The sequence below is a fragment of the Harpegnathos saltator genome, unplaced genomic scaffold (genome assembly GCF_003227715.2).
Source record: "Harpegnathos saltator strain DR-91 unplaced genomic scaffold, Hsal_v8.6 scaffold33, whole genome shotgun sequence".
Classification (NCBI taxonomy): Eukaryota; Metazoa; Arthropoda; class Insecta; order Hymenoptera; family Formicidae; genus Harpegnathos; species Harpegnathos saltator.
In genome coordinates this window covers 1,474,090-1,493,484 of record NW_020230128.1, presented here as the reverse complement: position 1 = coordinate 1,493,484, position 19,395 = coordinate 1,474,090, and the positions used below count along the sequence as shown (strand labels likewise).

General features: G+C 42.0%; 1 protein-coding gene across 2 annotated transcripts in view; it reads left to right on the top strand.

The window, feature by feature from the left end:
• The window catches only part of Adcy2 (adenylate cyclase type 2 Ac76E), a 44,339-nt gene extending 25,102 nt beyond the window's left edge, over nucleotides 1–19,237 (top strand). For both annotated transcript variants that reach the window (XM_011143118.3, XM_011143117.3), the window contains exons 5-19: nucleotides 1,133–1,239; nucleotides 2,438–2,549; nucleotides 9,895–10,022; nucleotides 11,477–11,635; nucleotides 12,881–13,013; nucleotides 14,466–14,536; nucleotides 14,915–15,020; nucleotides 15,098–15,156; nucleotides 15,584–15,754; nucleotides 16,102–16,336; nucleotides 16,681–16,844; nucleotides 16,937–17,174; nucleotides 17,311–17,565; nucleotides 17,830–17,947; nucleotides 18,037–19,237. In XM_011143118.3, the coding sequence (XP_011141420.1) occupies nucleotides 1,133–1,239; nucleotides 2,438–2,549; nucleotides 9,895–10,022; nucleotides 11,477–11,635; nucleotides 12,881–13,013; nucleotides 14,466–14,536; nucleotides 14,915–15,020; nucleotides 15,098–15,156; nucleotides 15,584–15,754; nucleotides 16,102–16,336; nucleotides 16,681–16,844; nucleotides 16,937–17,174; nucleotides 17,311–17,565; nucleotides 17,830–17,947; nucleotides 18,037–18,302 (2,322 nt within the window). In that variant the 3' untranslated portion in view covers nucleotides 18,303–19,237. The remainder of the gene's footprint in view (nucleotides 1–1,132; nucleotides 1,240–2,437; nucleotides 2,550–9,894; nucleotides 10,023–11,476; nucleotides 11,636–12,880; nucleotides 13,014–14,465; nucleotides 14,537–14,914; nucleotides 15,021–15,097; nucleotides 15,157–15,583; nucleotides 15,755–16,101; nucleotides 16,337–16,680; nucleotides 16,845–16,936; nucleotides 17,175–17,310; nucleotides 17,566–17,829; nucleotides 17,948–18,036) is intronic.
• Nucleotides 19,238–19,395: the final 158 nt, after the last annotated feature.

The following is a 19,395-nucleotide window of genomic DNA, read 5'->3' as shown; positions in this document are numbered from 1 at the left end:
AGAAACGTCGCGCTGTAATAGGAAACGAGCGGACTCTTTGTGCGGAAAAGTTCTCGGACAATGTAATTAAGAATCGGCGAAAAAATCTTCGTGGAATCGTACTTTAGTTCGCGGGAACTTCGCCTGAAATGGAAGATGGCGAGGAAGATCGCGATTGTATGCGCGACTATTTCTCTACCTACCCGTAACAAAAGTTTCATATTAATTCGGAGACGTGATAAGTGGTGGCAATTAGTCGGAGAAGCTTCTCACGGGTCGTATTAATGGTACCTCTGAGAGAGCACATTCATCGGAGAGAAGCTCGCGCATAATGTCGCTTAACGTAAGATGACTTCAGGACGAGCTGATGGAATCCTGCGGTAAAGCCAACAAAAGTGCATAAACGTTCTCCTTTGCGCAAATACTCGACGCTGTGCCACAGCCGCGCCGAATCTCCCTTATTTCCGGGTGAAGATATATCCGATCCGCTGTGTACGCGAATCCGCCGTAATCGTAATCCTGAAAGCCAATCCTGAAACCCGTCGTCACGAAACCCGTGACGACAAACCTTTGATTTGTCGATTTTACACGGGAGATACAAATAATCGGACGTACGAATAATAACGAATTTTAATGGCAGTACAAATAGACACTGCATTGAATTATTGCGGTGGAATTTCCGATGAAATTCCGGAGCACGGAGAAATATTTACAAAATAATCCGACGGATTACGCTTTCAATTAGACTTTTATTGCACTATCGAGTTTATTGATTCGATTGCAATCCGAGTTCCGATTATTTTTAAACAGTGAACGTAACAGTGTCGCACGTGCCGTATAATCGTGTTTGCCGGTAACATCAATAATTTACGACTCTGAATAAGCAATTTACGTGTTAATCCTCAAATCATAGACTATGGTATATATATACGTATTGTTTTGTCGACATGACATAGTCACGTAATATACATATTCCCAGAGTTTGACGCGCGTCTCGCGTAGGAATATACAAATATATTATATAGTTGTGCTCCCTCCAATTAGCGTTTGTGCAACGTCTATACCGCTATAACCCTAGGAATATGTACTTTCGCATTCGTAAGCGAGTGATATTCATGTACGCAAAATATTAATATAATGCTGTGTTGCACAGGTAAAGAGGAGCATAATGCTGAAGATGGCGGATGCTTGTCAAGAAGCTAATAAACACAAGCAAACCACGTTTCAGGAGATGTATGTGCAGCGGCATAATAATGTCAGGTATGTCATTAAAATTGTCTTATTAGCCTGATCGTAGCGGAAGAGATCGCCACGCGGTATTTCGCTGATTTGTTACAATTTTAATCCAAATGTCACGCGCATTTCCTTTTTAGTCGCAAAAATTTAAATATAAATCGCGATTGTCGTCTCAAGAGAGAATTGACGTTTATGAATTGGGCTGACGTTTATGAATGTGTGCATACGTATCATTGTTTATTTTTATTTATAATAATCGTAATTAGTCGCGAATATTTAGCGATATCATTACGACGAAAGAATCTCTCTCGTTCGTGCGAACATCCAGTCGAAGCGATTTCCGACAAGACAAGAAACAATATTAACATCTTAACGACGTTAAAAATAAAATTAAGGAGCAACAACGCAAGACTAAGCACAGTAATAATTTGCTCGAAGTTTTCGAAAAACGCATACCTGGTTGTCTTAGGATTGTGTAAATTATGGAGTACAACGCGGATATCGGTTATTATAACAATCAAACGCATACATATATAGCGTGCGATGCATATCGATATGGGATCGAATTGTCTCTCATTTATGCGACGATTCAGCATTCGAATTTACGACACGTGCTCGTGCGATTGTGCAGCATCCAATTCAACGCTTTGAGAACGCTTTAAATGCCGATCGATCAAGAGCGAATTTTACTTCAATGCCGCTTTCTTTGGTGCGCGTGCTCTTCAAGATTAATGCACTGCTATAAATTATACGAGTGTCAAAGAATGTACGATATCCATTACGCGATTATAATTAAATGATAATACGAATCGCTCCTTTTATACTTCTTCAGAAAAGAGACAACCTAGAGGACGAATAAATCACTTTGCGCGTGTTTAAAATCGATGTTAATATTCTTTAATAAAGTACGCGCGCTTCACAAAAGAAAGTACGTCTCCCCGTCTCGTATGCTATTTTGATGCACGTGAATAAGTGATGATATAAACATGAGATCTAAATTTATTGTGTAAAAATCTAAAATTATTATTCAAAATTTTCGTTAAAAATTTTATATTTAATTAAAAACTTTTAATTAAAATTTTTCATTTAAAAAATATTTCAAATTTTTCATCTCTCTTAGATATTTCTATGTATTTTTACTACGTACTTTTTCAAGAAATGTCATAATGTTCGTAATTATACGTAAAATTATATGCGAGATATCTTTCTGTTGATTATGTAGTATTCTCTACGCGGATATCGTCAACTTTACGCCACTATCGGAGCAGCTGTCAGCTTCCGATCTTGTGAAGACCCTCAACGAGCTCTTTGGCAGGTTCGATCAAATAGCACAGGTAAGAAAATATAAAAGCTAATGATTAACTCGATTAATTTCGAGACGATAAAATATTCGGTTTAATCGAAGATGAATTTCCAATTCAGTAAAAAATTCTATTAATAGTTCGGCCAAATCGGCTTTTCATGAATGAAAGAATAAGAAATGTTTATCGTCATAATCTTGCACAGCGTCTTCTCCCTTAATGTCCAATACCATTCGTATTATTTCTAAGTTTGGTTTCAACATGACGAGGCAAGTACGCGATATTCGATCGAGTCGATAAAGAAAAAGAGAAAGAGAGACCAGATCTCTCGCTATATGATCGTCGGTATCATCATCCATTAACCAAAAGGTCGACTACGGATCCATTGATGCGGAACGATTAAACTGTATGAAACCTTTTATGAACAAACAGAGTATACAGTCTCTCGTAGATTGCGCAAAGAACATGCAATACGATCCTTGAAAGTTTCTTGGAGAGAGTGAGACGTGACAAATAATAAATCCTGCAATTTAAAGGAAATTATCTAATATTTACTAGATAAGTAAATAATGGATAATAATAATTTAGGATATTATCCAATGAGTGGATATGAAATTGTCAGTTTTGTTCATTTTTTATTTTTATTCGCATTCTCGTTCTCATTTGCTGATTTAGTCAAGCGCAATGTATGTTTTTCAGAGGTACATAAGCAAACTAGTTTTTTTTCCGTCAATCTATCAACATGCTTTTAAAATAAAATTCCATATTGACGCTACCGGCGATTAAACACATTTCTCGCTTGCGATTTGAAGTGAATAAATCTCCATCCCAACACGCGTCAAGAGACACACGCGAACTATCGACTGAATTACACTGATCTTATTTGTACATAATAAATAACTGTGTCACTCTAGCAATAATCCGTTGCAGTCTCGCTCGGGTGAATGTGAATTTAACGGTGTTCCACGCCGTATAAACCGTATAAACGCCAGAAGTCACATTTTACATAAACTTGTAAATGACATAAAATTGCGTGCAAGAAATTAGTTAAATTAGTCATATTACTACTATATTTAAATAACAATTCAGTTGTAACTAATGACCCTCTTGCTGACTTGCTAAACTATGAATCCTACTAAAAATGCCACTTTGATGGGAAGTTTGATACTTTGCACTTCATGCACTTCATTTCCATACGAGATTTCTGCGTACGTCGAGAAGTCCTCTTCGTATATATGTATAAAACGTAGTTACTCCATTAAACTGCGCACTGACTGACCAACTACAGAACACATTCGAAATGAAGTACATATAATTAAAAAGCCTTCCTTTCCACTCATTATAGAAATCCCAGTAAATTGTTTATGAGAAGCACTACATTTTGCGCGTAAATAAAAGACTTTATTCGAGAAGCTGAATATTTGAGAGGAATAGAGGAATTATTCGAATTAGTCAGGAAACGACTTTTTGTGCGGTGGAAAATGATGTTGCGACAACGACGAAGAATCGACGAAGAGGTGACGGATGGAAATTGAAAAGAATACTCACGCTAAGACGAAATACAGAATAAAGACATTTAATAATATGATAATAATATGATAGGTCTCTGAGAAAAATTATGAGCACGACTACGAAAGACGACTACTGTGACGGTTGCATTTTTTTCCGAGAAGTATTAAATGTCGCTTGATCAAACTCCGATAAAACGATGGTAGTAACAAGTTCCTTCCGAAGATCCACCGCGACTATCGTCTGCAAGAGCATGCTTACTTGGTTTCACGCTCATATTCAGTCGCTTTTATGAGGTATAATATACATTTAATTTTACGGCAAACGAGTAACATAAGCGAAAGATCAAGTGCATGAGACCACTATCGAGAAGTGTTTACTCGATGAAACATAAATTCTTTAGTCAAAGTACACATTTTATCGTATCGTACCATAAAGTTTTTCCGGTTTCGGTGGTTTATCGGTGTGCAAAATTTAATCGGGGTCGCGTGTACAGCGGGCTAATTACGAGGGAGAGTTTCACGTTTTCGAGCTGGAACAATTAGCTGCCGACAAAAAGCTCGGCGACCACGATCGTAATTCTGCGCCGCGCTCGCCACTCGTACCTCCAATTTTCCGCAAGTCGCTGGGATGGCAGCTTTAAATTTAGCCTAATAAAGCCACGAACTAATAAGATTACACGGACAGAGGCGATGTGCAGTATGGCGTTGTGCTCTCTCCTCATAATCCGACGCCGCTTGCATTCTTTCCCTCGGCGAAGAAAGCACAGACATTCGCGCGTCACGCTACATTAGCGCAAAAAATTACTTTCAGAACGACGATGGAACATGATACTAAAAGTGCAGTTTTCGAGCGCTCGAGGAAACGTCATTCTTTTTTATTCCTTTGTTCATTCACTTTCTTTCTCGAATGCTTTTTTATTCCTATTAGCACAGTCGACTTAAGAGAAGGAAAAATGTTGTCACTCTCGCGTGTGTGTCGAATAACAACCTCCGCTCACTCCTTCGATGAGAAAAAGTGCAACGTGTCTGAGAAACAATCGATAATTGTGTTGTAATTGATAATTTCATTGTCACGATAGTAATTGTTAGTGAACTGAAACTTTCCAATTTTACATTTCCGCGCGGAATGTTTCGTTGAAATTTATTAGCGACTATATTATGCGCATTAACTTTTCCGTTACACACACACACACACACACACGCATCATCTACCGCTGAACTCTTCAGATCCGTGAAAACTAATCGCGAGAGAACGAACGTTGCAGCTCGTTCGCACGCTGATCGAAGTAAGTAATATCGACCTGCGAAAACAAGATGCGTGTATTCAACACTGAAGCTGATTACCTAGATAAACGTCGGCGGGGACGATGGAGTTTTCAAAAACAAGCTTTTATTTATTTTTCAAGCCATTTGCGACCGCAACACACCGTCCTCGTCGCCGCCGCCGTCGCCGGTACCATCGTCGCTGTGATCGATCACGAGCTTTAGAAATTGTTTATAAAGCTGAACGTCTGCTCGCAGGAACGAGCCCGGAAAGCAGCTCAACTTGCTAAATCTTGCTCGCCGGGACCATGTTGAACGTTGAAGCGTCAAGGCCTCCGGGTTTACGAGGATCGCATAACTCCGCTTTATAGCGGCAGGAAGACTCACGGTGACACCCGAGTATGGCACGGTAGCGGTCCAGCAGCTGGTGTAACTGACACACGCGGTCGTTTCTCGTCAAGGTCTTTCCCCAGCTCGCTCCGCGTTGTAAATTCGAGCTCCCGCCGCACGGTTAACACGCTGATTGGGCAGAACGAGTGAACAACCGGCGAGCAGAAGGTGGATTATTGATGGCTGGTTTGCCTCGATTGCGTACAATTCCGCCACTCGGGGAATCCTCGACACGCGGCTTTAACGAGCAGTCTCGGCCAAAGGTGCTTTTACTTCGCACTTATCCGCAAACGGACGCGCTCTCGACGAGAAGAATAAATATTTGCTATTATGAGAAACGCGTAAGAAGAAAGTCGGGCGTAGCCGTGATCGCGGGGGAGAGGGTGGGTGGGGGGGGGATATCGGCGAATCCGCGCGATTGTTTATAATGACTGCGCGAGGGGGATAAACAAAGGCGTCTTGGAGGGCCAACGTAATAATGGCGAAAATATGACGGTGGCACGCGGATCGATGATGGAATTATGCTACGGATAAATTCCACGTCGTCTTCACGGGCGAATTCTCCACGGCGTTTGCTCGTTGTATTAGTCGCGGCTCGCGGTTATTTTCCATAATCTCTCCCCCCTTCGCCGACCATCCCCCCGATCGGTGGGAAAAAGTACACGGCGATAAAATCTTGCAGATTTAATTTGCCGAGTCTCTCGGCCGACTAAATTTACCGGCCGGAATTTCGCCGATTTCAGTCGCGACGTGGCTGAAACGTGATAATCTTTTGCTGCGCGTAACTTCTCGTCCCTTGAATCGCGGCGTAACGCCGCGTGTAATTGCCGACTTTCAGCGATAAATCGCAATCTGCGAGCTGTAAGTTCGCGCGGCGATGTAATTGAAATTGCAGGAGGATCTCATTAGAAACTTCAGCGTACTACTGCTCGCTTTTAGCTCACGCACTGAAATCTTCGTACGATTAGTCGTACGGTGAGAGACGAGCGTCGTGAAACAGCAAAGTCGTAATCCGTAACGGTCGAGGAAATACGTTTGGTAAGAGGGAAGTTCGTCATGAGGGATCATATTTTACGAAGTGGATCGAAAAATCCCGCGAAAAACAGGCATATGTCAAGAGCATCACATCGTTATATACATTTAAAATTATTACGCACAACACATTACCTCAGAGTGTTGCAATATTGATAATTTTCATCAAAAATACAATATCTCGTGTTTGCAATTTGAAAGCAGAAATAGCGCCCACTCGATCGAAACGACCGTCGATCAAAATATTTTGAATCCTGCGAAGTTCCGCTAAATTTTAATGAGCAGGCCTCGTGTCGAATCGATAATAAACAAATTACCGCCGAAATCATGATCAAACGAAAAACTCGGTGATTAAGCGCCAAAGCAAATACGCACCGCGCGGACAATTTTGCACCGCAAACACGCTCCGTACGTGAATAAAGATAAAAAATGTATCGCAACGCGTGAACTGCCCGCGAAGTTAAATGAGTTACACAGTCGCGTAATTTGTTATACGCGCCTCCAGCATGTCGCTCCGAATGAATAAATCAGCACGAATACATAGTAAAGAGAATCCTGCATTCTAACACGCCTCTCTCTCTCTCTCTCTCTCTCTCTCTCTCTCTCTCTCTCTCTCTCTCTCTCTCTCTCTCTCTCTCTCTCTCTCTCTCTCTCTCTCTCTCTCTCTCTCTCTCTCTCTCTCTCTCTCTCTCTCTCTCTCTCTCTCTCTTCTCTCTCTCTCTCTCTCTCTCTCTCTCTCTCTCTCTCTCTCTCTCTCTCTCTCTCTCTCTCTCTCTCTCTCTCTCTCTTCCTGTCACATTAAATGATCACTAAACGTTGGGCGTCGCGACGTTCTCGATATGTTTGCGACATCTGCGCGCTCGTGAGATTTGCCGATAAGCGGTTTGTAATTTACATAACGAGTGAAACGGCAATGGCAACGACGAGAGGATCCAGGTGGAGGATGCCTCCCCTTTTCTCCATCGCTCTCTCGATGTGCAGCTGGTAGAAAAAGAAAAGCAATCCCCGCGATTCCTACAACGACCGTCGTCGGCAATAAGGTCGGCAACCCTCCTCCGATTTTCCGTAACGTCGTCCCACTGAGTTTCACGGCTGATAAAGCCGGACTAGATAAGAGGCGAAGGGCTAGATCGGAGGAGGGGAAGTGGCTCGCGTAAATCCGCGAGCAGCGAAGCGGAAAATGCAGGAGAGAAAGACAATATTCTCACCAACGATAAACTTACCAGGTTCCTTTCTCTCGGATCAGTCGGCGCGTCACATTGTAACGTCAGAAACGAAGAATTGCATGATTTTTCCTTCTCTCGCCTTCTTTTGTATTATTTATTTTCTTCCTCACATGCGTCGCGCGGCTAATTCGCGTAAAGCACGCAGGATATTATCCCGCGCGCTTTACGTCGGGCTGTATTCGTGCCTGCGTGGTTCTTCGCAGCTCTCGAGGTCCTGCGAGTTCCCCCTTGCAGATCCTTCGAAATTAGGTCTAACTAATCTAATCCCATCTCGGATTATGATGCTCTCGATAGTATCGCAAACGGGCCCGGGTTAATCCTCGGCATTTTCAGATACTTCGGGATCCTACTGTTTAAGATCGCACATCGCTCACATCGCTCGAATCTTTCGAGGGTTTCGAGGATGCCGAAGGAGCACAAATCGAATTATTCAACCCGTAAAATCAGCCGATGCGTTGTGAAAGGAGAGCGTCAGACCGCGTTCCCTCAATTGCAACAAATGCTACCTCAGCTAGAATTTTCCTCGAGCTAGCCGAACAGTCGAACTCTTCGTTCGTTGCTAACCGAATCGCCGAGGCTCTTCTTGAGGCTCAACTTTCTACTTCGAACCACTTTTCTACTTCCCCTCACTTGTTCTATTTCGGACTTGTTCGTTGGCGATTGAGTTGCACGATTCGAATCGTTTTACCTGAACCTCGAGTTCGGGATGAAATCTTTCTTCCCCGGTCTTAGGCCTCATATATCCCAGTATTGTCCATATAAATCCATTGAATCATCCATATAAATCAAGTTGGATCCAGCCTTGAGAGTTAGATCGAATCGCATTCAAGTTCTTCAGCTCTGGAATGAAACATCGTGTGACAGACGAAGCGAGTGAAATTCCGCACTTTGTTCGCAGTCCTCCGGATTCTACGAAGCGGTATCTTGTATTTCGTGTGAATCGCGATAGTTCTTTCCGAACGGACTCCCAATCCTCTCGCTCTTTCTGACGGACACTGAGAACGTCGCAGCCAGGACGAAACATGGAACATCGTTTTGCGGTACGTCGTCTTTACGGCACAACGTCATAGACGAAAAAACTTTGCTCGTACACAGGAACCATTAAAGCTTTGGTCGGCGTCCTCCTCTCTGTCCATTTCCTGCCTTTGTGGACAGCATCTGAGAGCGTGTTTGTCTTTGTCCGACCAATCGCCGCGAGGATGTTTCTCGATAAAGAAAAGAGGAGAACTGCCGAGAGATTCAACGGCTCAAACGACGATTAATTAACAAGTTCCGCGGTGCGCTTTACCGCCTTTGCTAATGGTCTTCGCGACGCGCGAACGGACGATTATTGCAAAACGCGGATTCGCGGACAACCAGGAACGTTTGTTAACGCCAAACGAATTGTGTCGCTGGCGCATTGGGAATTATTTTTAATATCAGCCACGTCATGGAGCACGCCGAAGCGTTTTCATTATTTCGACAATCAAATTTTTCAATTAAGCCGGTTATTACAGTTAGTCTGGACGACGATCTCGCGCATGGACGAGGCTGTTCAAAGTCACGGAATTATCATGGAATTTTCGTATAAAAATAAGAACGAATGTTTTGTGCACAATTGAGAATTATTTACACGGGTTACCTCTTGATCTTTCTCTCTCGATACATCGAAACTCGATACAATCGAAACTCTAGTTATAAATATGGCTTCCGCGCAATTCCAGTCTTTTATCAGCGAGGAATACCCGAGTATGAATATTCATATCGAATTATCAATATCACATTGCGGCGTATTGCGGAAAATTCTTGCAGCGAATAAAACTTCACGAACACATTTTACACGCGATTGAGATAATCCAACAGTTATTGTGATACCAATTATATGCTGTGTCTAATTGCGCAGTTTATCAAATTCTTTCGTTTTTAATCTCACATCTTTGTATAACCGGTATAACCAGCGAATTTTCTGATTTTCAGGACAATCAGTGCATGAGAATTAAAATCCTGGGTGATTGTTACTACTGCGTCTCCGGGCTTCCAGTCTCTCGTCCGAATCACGCCTACAACTGTGTGAACATGGGGCTGCAAATGATCGACGCCATCAGGTAAAAGAAATAACATAAAAATTGTTGCCAGCGGGTTACCGCGTGAGCGACGTTAATTACGTTCTCGTTAATAACGCGCGGTTTTCCTCCGCGAATCTTTTCAAATTATTGCCTGCAGCGACAAAGCGTGGAAAAGCATAAAAATAATTGCTGCGCTATTTTTACACACAAAAGGAATTGCAAAAAAATAAGAGACTTCTTTTTACAACGATATTGCGATATTACGACATATTCGCATATGATATCGCGTCTTCTATTCGCTGCGCATTTAATGACGAGAATAATTGTTAGATGATAATTTAAGAGTCATTATAATTTTCCGTTAAGTAATGTGTCGCTAATAACATTGGTAATTTGGTCGAAAAATTCAAAGAGAAAGATTGAAGAATATTGAGAAGAACTGAAAGAAAATTTCGTATTTTAATCGAAAGATAGGATAGAAAATACGGAAAGTCTATAGTTTATACGGTTATTACACGGCTACGGTTGTTTATGAGTATCATCTATAACAGTTTGTTGACAACTAGATGCACACACAGTCCCCGTTAATCCCCGGACGTTATTACCGCTTTATTAATTACAGACTCACGAGCGCTTTGTCCATGACGTTATTCGCACATCGAAATGCGATTATTTCTCTTGCTTAGCTTTAATTGCACCATTGATATCCCACAGTTTAGTTTACAAATACATTAATTATTATACAGAATGATAATCAAAGGACATTTTTTATTCTACTCTGAACAACTCTGAACTTTCTTAAAAATTCGGTCATTGTCGCAATAACAAAACTTTAGAGCGCAGACAGCTTTACAGCGCAACATGCTTACTTTAACATATAGCGAATACAAAATGTCGCCATGAGAGGAAAAATATGACAGAAAAAAATATTTCCGAAATTATTATTTAAAAAAATATTCAATTGTGCTAGAGAATCCTGTGTTTTTCTAATCAACGATTTTCTTGCACCGAAGCATCATTATAAATTACTCGCAAAGGTTTCTTCGAGAAAGATACATCGCGATCGCGGGGTCTCTTGTAGAGTCGATAAAATAGAGTATTTGTGTTCTCCCTGTTGCGCATTTGGCGTTACGTGTAGCCGGCTAATTGCCATGGTAAGTTTACCTTGTACCATCGCTGCATGCACCTGCAGGTGCGCAGTATACGAACGTTAAATAAAGGTTCGATAACAATGACAAAGATCCGGAGTTCCTCGTACGAACCAAGGAGAGACTGCGAATCGATTAAAGCGTTGGTTTATCTTAACTAACATCCACGGGTAGAATTTCTCCGTGTATAAATAAACGGCGCTACGGTGCAGTGGTGGTGTGTTGTGACCTCGGCTGCAACGGGCGGGAATACGAAAGCCCGGTGCGACAAATTATCTATCCGCGTGTGCTCCCGGCAACGGGAAAATCGCGAGGGAGACATTCGAAACTTATGTATGCCCGTAGGTTCGTCCGCGAGGCCACCGGCTTCAACGTCGACATGAGGATAGGAATTCACACGGGTAACGTGCTGTGCGGTGTCCTCGGTCTGCGGAAATGGCAATTCGACGTGTGGAGCGACGACGTGACTCTGGCCAATCACATGGAGAGCGGCGGTCTACCAGGGTAAGACGATTTTCTCGCGCTACCGTGATCCTCTTCAACCGTATTGGTACACAAGACACCGATATAAGGTGATATACTTGCGTTAACACGCTCGCGATATCCTTTTTCCTGCGCGACTTCGCGCGAGAGAAAGATAGAGTTTTCTATTCGGATAATGTAAAATTATGAAGAACGCGCGAAAGCTTCTTCTGTAGCTGCACTTTTATTGGGAGTACAAATTAGTTCGGTCCGTTTTTTTGTGTTAAAAGATGTATTTATTTCAAAACAAAATGAATGAACAGATCAATTAAAGTATTTTCCATCGCTGGCTACTACTTTCTCCCATTTTTCGGGCAATTTTCGAATTCCATCTCGAAAAAATGACTCGTCTTTTGAGGCGATCCAAGTTTGGAGCCAATTTTCGATATCTGCGAAAGAAGTGAACCGGTGACCTGCCAAATCGTGCTGCATCCTTCGGAACAACCATTAATCAGAAGGAGCAATGTCCGGAGAATACGGCGGGTGCGGTGAAACATCCCATTTGAGCGCTAAAGTCGTAAAAATATTTTTTTACGACTTTAGCGACATGAGGCTGAGCGTTGTCATGAAGAACGCCTTTCAACGTCTCTCGGTTTCAGTTCATAAGGCACCCAATTTCCTTGTTTTTGAATAATTCCCATGTCTCTCAATCGCACGGAAACGGCTTGTTGAGTCACTCCCAATGATTCTGCAAGCTCCTCTCTTGCGTTTGACTCTGATCTTCTTCGAGTAATGCCTCTAATTCTTTGTCCTCGAATTTTTTTGGCTGTCCAGAGCGAGGCTTGTCTTCGACGCTGAAATCTCCATCCTTGAAACATCGAAACCATTCCCTACATGATTTATCAGTTGGAGCAGCGTCACCATAAACTTCAACAAGCATTCGATGGGCTTCCAGCTGCACTTTTCTTCCAATTAAAGCAGAAAATTGAAACCTCCCGCAAATGCTACTTGGTTAACACAAAATTCGACATTTTCAACACTGTAAAAAGCAAGGTTTTTGTATGAAACTCAAAGCGATATAAACTGAATATTGTTGGCAGATGTCTAACCTCTCTGAAACCGCCAAAATCGGTAGTCACTATGAATCATTCATAACAGCCGGAGCCATCTTTTGAAAACGGACCGATAATAATTTGTACACCCAATACAATCATGCGAGATTTCCTTATCAACAACCAATATTATCGATGTGATTGTATCAGTAACAGGTTTCTCGTAATTTTCAAGGAGAGTTCACATAACGAAAGCTACTTTGCTGCAACTGGGCGATCGGTTTGAAGTCGAGCCAGGCGATGGAGGATCTCGAGAAAGTTATCTCGCTCAGCACAAAGTGGAGACCTTCCTTATAATGCCACCCAAGGTACGTGAGAATCTATCAGAATGTTGTTAAAAGTAACTTCGCGTTTATGTCTTGATCTTCCCTGATGATTTCGCGTAACTTTCGTACGTAACAAGACACGTGGCTCAAGCGCTGCCCTTTAATTTCCACGAGTAACAGAGACAGACAGACAGACATCGCCGAAGGAAAAATGTAAACACAGTCGCGATCTATCTTCATTTATTCGCTGCAACAGTAACTTTATCTTTGTCTGTGCGAAATAATTAATGATTAAATAAATGATGAAATAATTAATTAGTCAGACAACGAATTGCCCGGCGATCTGCAGCAGCGATAGCGCGATAATTTTAGTCGAAAGATAAACAACTTTTCAATTGTAACAGGGAGATATCGCTATCGACCTTGCGTACGCACGCAATTAAATATCCTCTTTAACGATCGCGTAAACCAAATAAAAGCACGGTAAACCAGAATATAAATATTAAATATTTCGGAAAAAAATATAACAATTTTATACACAACTGCTGAAATTGTTGCGATATCCCACGGCCTCACGTTCATATTTTCTCAAATTTTATCGAGACGTCGTTGATGCTTCTAAATTTTACAGAACATGAATCGCACACGAAGCTCGAGACGTAAAAATATCCGCGAGAATCCGTCGAGCGGGTCCGCTGACCCGACTTTTCCCGCGATAAAGGACGGAGGATCCGCGATTAAAGAATAACAGCGAATAATCCGCCGCGAAGTGATAGTAAAGTTCGCCCGTAAGGCGAGAAATCCGGTTAAATTGGCCGCGCCTTGTTTCTGTACGAACAAACTTCGGATCGTAATGCTTCGTTTATCACGGCGATAAAGATTCCGACGAAAGCTCGTTAAAAACTTGCTGAAAACCGCCGAGTCGCGCGCCCCTTTCCCCGCCGTGCGAATTTACTCGCATCTTGTGTCTCTCGTAATCGAGGACATTCGATTCTTCCAGCCGGACTGTAATTTCGCGCGCGACTTGCGTCTTACGTAAACGCGAAAACATTTCGCGTTTATGTAAGATCACGGGAAGACGCTTCTTCGCGCTGGCCAGCTTACTTCCCGGAAGAGAAATAATCTCATCGCGATCAAATGCGTATTTACGTTACTTTATGCATAATAAGGTGCGTTTTATGACTGCGACGACGCGATTAATCCCCGCCGCGTGAAATTCACTCGTCGTACTTTACGATAAGACAGAACTCGCTGTCCCGCGAAGAAGGTCGCTACGCGAGCGAGCAAACGTGTTCGCGGTAATGAAAGCTATCTCGTTTGAAGCGATTAAAGTAATGTTATTTATTTCTCTACCGGGAAGTGCCTCATGTACGCGCTTGTACGCGTTAACGAAGCAAACGTCCTGCAAACGCACGAATACGCCGCGTCTTATTTTACACCCCACCGTGAGACCGCGGTGATTATCCACTGATGATCCTTGTTGATTTCCTGTAGAAAAGCAGGGAGGAAAGTGAAATGGAGAACGGCGGAAACCGTATACACGGACCTGGACCGGTACCCTCCAGGTGTGTTACATTACACAATTCCTTCTCATCCCCGACGGTAGGGCACACGATGCGTGCAAAAATAATGACACCAAGCGAAATCGCAGCGAAAGCTGAAAGCCTTCGTGATGATTAACGGAAGAAAAATAGAGAGATATTTTGCTTCCGCGCGCTAGATATACGTATATCATTCCCTGAGAATATCCTTCACCTTTCTCTCGGTGCTGGTGATTGAATTAGGTCGTTAAATTGAATTTCGCATTTGCGCTGTCGGTTTTGTACCTCTATAATCGTATGTTGTATTATCAGCAAATAAATTACAAATCGCTGTGATTAATGATGGATGTACACAGCATGGCGGTGATTGAAGCGTGATATATCGCGTGTATTTCACGACAGATCGAGGCCCAGCAGCAAGATGACCAAGTACGTGGAGTGTTGGGGCGCGGACAAGCCTTTCGCCAATATCGCGGAGGCAACGCTGGCGAAGAATATCGGCCTAACGGTAAACCTGCGTTCATTTCCGTAGCTTTGCTTTTGGATTTGGCGCGGTAATTAAAATGCGTCTCTTCTTCCCGACAGAGCATCGCGATGATCGAGTCGAATCTATTGTCGAACAACGCCAGCTGCTTCGACACGCAGTGAGTTTATACATATTATTAATTAACGTTAATACCATGCCGGCGAGAACAAAGACCGCTAATCCGATAACGCGTTCGATAAATGACACGCGCGCGTTACGATCCTTCAATTTCCATACCGTAAGCACCGGTTGAGGCCGGGCATTATCAGTTAAAACTGTTGGCGATTTAATAAACATTATTTCTTCGCATTATTCCATCTCTCCTCCTCCTCCTCCTCTCTCATTATATACGCGGCACGCGCCGCACGTGTGTATTGTAATTATTAAAATTAATTAATACGCCCGAATACGTGCTTCGTGTAACAACAAATGTAATTTCTCGCGGCGATGGATTGAAATCACGTACGGATATTATGCCAACGGCAGAGGAACGAATGTATATATTTTCCAGCGATATTATTTTGGATTTTTTATGCACAATGTAGGCATTGGTGCGGCGGCAATGAGGGGATATCGCCTTTCACTTATTGGTTCAAGGACAAGAATCAGGAGCAACAGTATCGAGAGCAGAGGGATGAGCAGTACTCTTGGTACGTCATCGCCTCCAACGTGGTCTACACACTGATGTTCTGCATTCAGCTTATTTATCTGCCGAGGTGAATTTCCGTAACAAGCTAATTAAACGTTTGATAGTTAACTCAACTCCAACGAACCGTTGAACGGAGCGTTACGCTAACCGTCTAATGGCGAAACTTGCAGGTTGCAGGATAATTATGTAATATTCGTAAATTTTCGCGAAGTGGATTTATATTTCGTTAATTATATGATACATGTGTGTGTGTGTGTGTGCGTGCGTATTTGACAAATTTTATCTATTTAAATTTAATATATTGGTATTAGATTATGTTGTTAAAATTAGTTACATTTATTTTAGAGTTACAAGTTAATACTTTGTATTCCTTCCTGGCGCGTTGAACAATTTATTTTACTTCCACTCGTGCAGAAGCATCGTGGTTTACGGTTGCTTCGCAGCTGGTCTGGCATCGCTGATCATATTCGCCGTGATCTCATGGTTCAATGGAAAAGTCGATAGCAGCGGTTCTGAAGAGTCAACAAATCAGATTGCACTTAGCCGCGGTATCAGGATAACGGTGTATTTAATAACCGCTCTGCTGGCCGTTGCATCATCGGTCATTAGTCTGATCGATGTTGATCAGACTGTCGGATACATCGTACCAGTGCGTATGTTCAAAAATATTTTACTTAATAAAGAGTGACGCTGAAACGATGTTGAATCTTACAAATGTCTGTCATATAATGTCGATCTTTACGTTACGTTCAAAGTTCAAGCATCGTTATCAAATTAACAAATATCATTGATATAATATGAAAAAGATTAGAAGATCTTCTTTTGAAATATACATTTGACATATTGAATAAAATTTGCATTTTTATCGAAAATTTTGTCAGAGACAATTTATTTCTCGATGCGGCATTTTGCAAATTTAGAGTAAGCACGTGTTGCGCCCGAGATAAATGTTTCATACTGATTTATTTGCTCACTTGACAAATATATTTCCAGCTGTACGTGTATTCGACGGTGATGGCATTAGTGGTCGGCTGGACGCATTTGAGGGTCGATTTCTTGCTAAAGCTGAGCGTAATGTTCCTATCCGTAGTCGTAATACTCGCGGTCTTCTCACAAGCACCGGTCATTCAGCTTTATTACGAGAATCCTGGCTCCAAGTGAGTGAAACGATGCTCGAAGCTCGAATAGCGCGTTATGAATCGCAAGCTTCATCGTGAAGCTTCGCCAACGCTTCCTCGCGTTTCCGCAGGTTTTATGGGATCCATTATCTGATGCAAGTGGGATATCTGCTGACGCTCGTCAGCGTAATACTCCACATTTTGGACAGACAAGTGGAATACACGTCCAGAACAGACATCCTGTGGAAGAGCAAACTGAGAGTCGAACAAGACGAGGTGGAGACTATGCGAGGCATCAATAAAATTCTTCTGGAGAACATACTTCCAGCTCATGTGGCGGATCACTTTTTAGCAACGAGAGACACGCAAGTGAGCTTTTGAAATTTTTCACTCTCGGAATTGTGAAGTTTGCGACATTATTCCATTTTAATACATGATAATGATTTACTGTTCAGTGCCAAATACCAGATGATATTTGGAGCTAAAGATCGTTGTTTTTCGGCAGGAACTCTATCACGAACGGTACAGCAGCATCGCAGTAATGTTCGCATCAATTCCGAATTACAAGGAGTTCTACGATGAAACCGACATAAACAAGCAAGGTCTCGAGTGCTTGCGTTTGCTCAACGAGATCATTTGCGACTTCGACAAACTCTTACTTAAACCGAAGTTCTCTGGGATCGAGAAGATTAAGACGATAGGCAGTACTTATATGCTGGCGTCTGGCTTGAGTCCTGGAAAGGAGGATGGCGACGGCAAGGTAAGATCGTAAGATGAAGCACCATCTCGAGATCTCTCTGCGTTTATATAAGTTTTCCACAAAGTTTGTTTAATTTGTCGAGCTCTTGACAATTGACAAATTTGTTCAGCTGAACAATTTGCACAGTTTGAACGTAGAGAATTTTGTCATCGAAATAATCTCTAAGAAAAATTCTGAATAATTTTTTTATTAAGTTTAAATACAAATTAAGTTTTTTATTAAGTTTAATAAATGCCTTGAAACTGTTCGTTATTTTTTATACAGGATCCATTGAAGCAGCAGGACCACAACGTAATTGTACTTGTCGAATTCGCTATCGCGCTTATGACGATTCTAGATCAGATCAACAGAGACTCTTTCCAGAGATTCAAATTAAGAATGGGTAAAAGACTATGGAAGATGTCAATTTACTGTTGTAATTTTTCTCTGCAAAGTAAATAAGTGAATAAGTGTGGCTAATTTTTTTATCAGGTCTAAATCACGGTCCCGTAATAGCTGGCGTCGTAGGTGCGCAAAAACCGCAGTACGACATTTGGGGAAATACAGTAAACGTAGCTTCAAGGATGGACAGTTGCGGTGAAATGGGCAAACTTCAAGTCACCGAAGATACAGCCAAGATCCTCATCGACGCCGGATACGAGCTTGTATGTCGTGGACCGACATATGTTAAAGGCAAGGGAACACTCACCACGTATTTCGTGAAAACACCCTTCGATGATAAGGAGGACAACTATTAACAATCATCTGCAAACCGTTAATAGACGGTAAATGTTAAAACTGTACCGTGAGATCGCGAGAAGTATCTTTTTCCCAAGGAGTGAGAATAGCATCGCTTAATACATCTGAACGTGTAAAAAAGATATAATCGCCAAAACGAGAGGCGATTCCACAAATGTTAACGACTTATCTATTAATATAAGATGTTAATGGATGTAAAGTTTACTCGTTTAACTTGTGAAATAATATTTAATTTCCCTGAGAGAAAAAGTAAGTCCTCGTGAGAGATGTCGCATGGCAGAAGAGCGACATTTTTAGAAAAGTTTACTATAATATTCGTGACACACAAATTGCGCGTTCCGAAACGCTGACTTCGTCTTTGCCGTTTATACGTGCGGATACTCGGGATTATTACTTCCTCTCGATGTGTGTTTTCTTTCTGCACTCAATTCAACGTTGCCGGGGAAGGGAAACGGGAAAGTGCGCAGTAGCGGTAATTGTGTTCGCAACATAATTTCACGCATTTTAGAGATGAGAGACAAACGCTGTTCTCATGCGCGTATATCGAAAGAAAAGATATATACTCGTACTCTTTGTGCTGCTGCGGACAAATCATTTCAAACGTCGATTACTTCCAATTTGCGACTTGTAACAAGCGATCGTGAGCATCGTTACACCGTACCTGCAATTAGATTAACAGTAGCTGTATATACGCATACATACCTGTACATGTATGAATAATTCGTTTTGAGAGCCGCGACTCTTGGGCGGCTCTTGGGGAAACAATTCGATCTCCAGCGAGAAACAACGAGTTCTCCTCTATCAAACTTTCCCCAGACACATACGATCGATGTACAACATTGCTTTATACGACCGAGATTGATTGCCTTCATTTACGGTATTGGTAAAAGCATTGTGAACGTGACTGCATGAATAAAGCGACGGTGAAGTTCAAGTTGTAATGTATTATAATAATGTTATCCTAATTCCTCTCCAACGGAATATATAGACTTTCTAATGAGAATCACCCGAGAAGTCCAAGAAGTCTTTAAATCGACATTTCTGTTAGCTCAACAGTTTAATTCGTAAAATGTAATTTTCTCCGATGTTTCA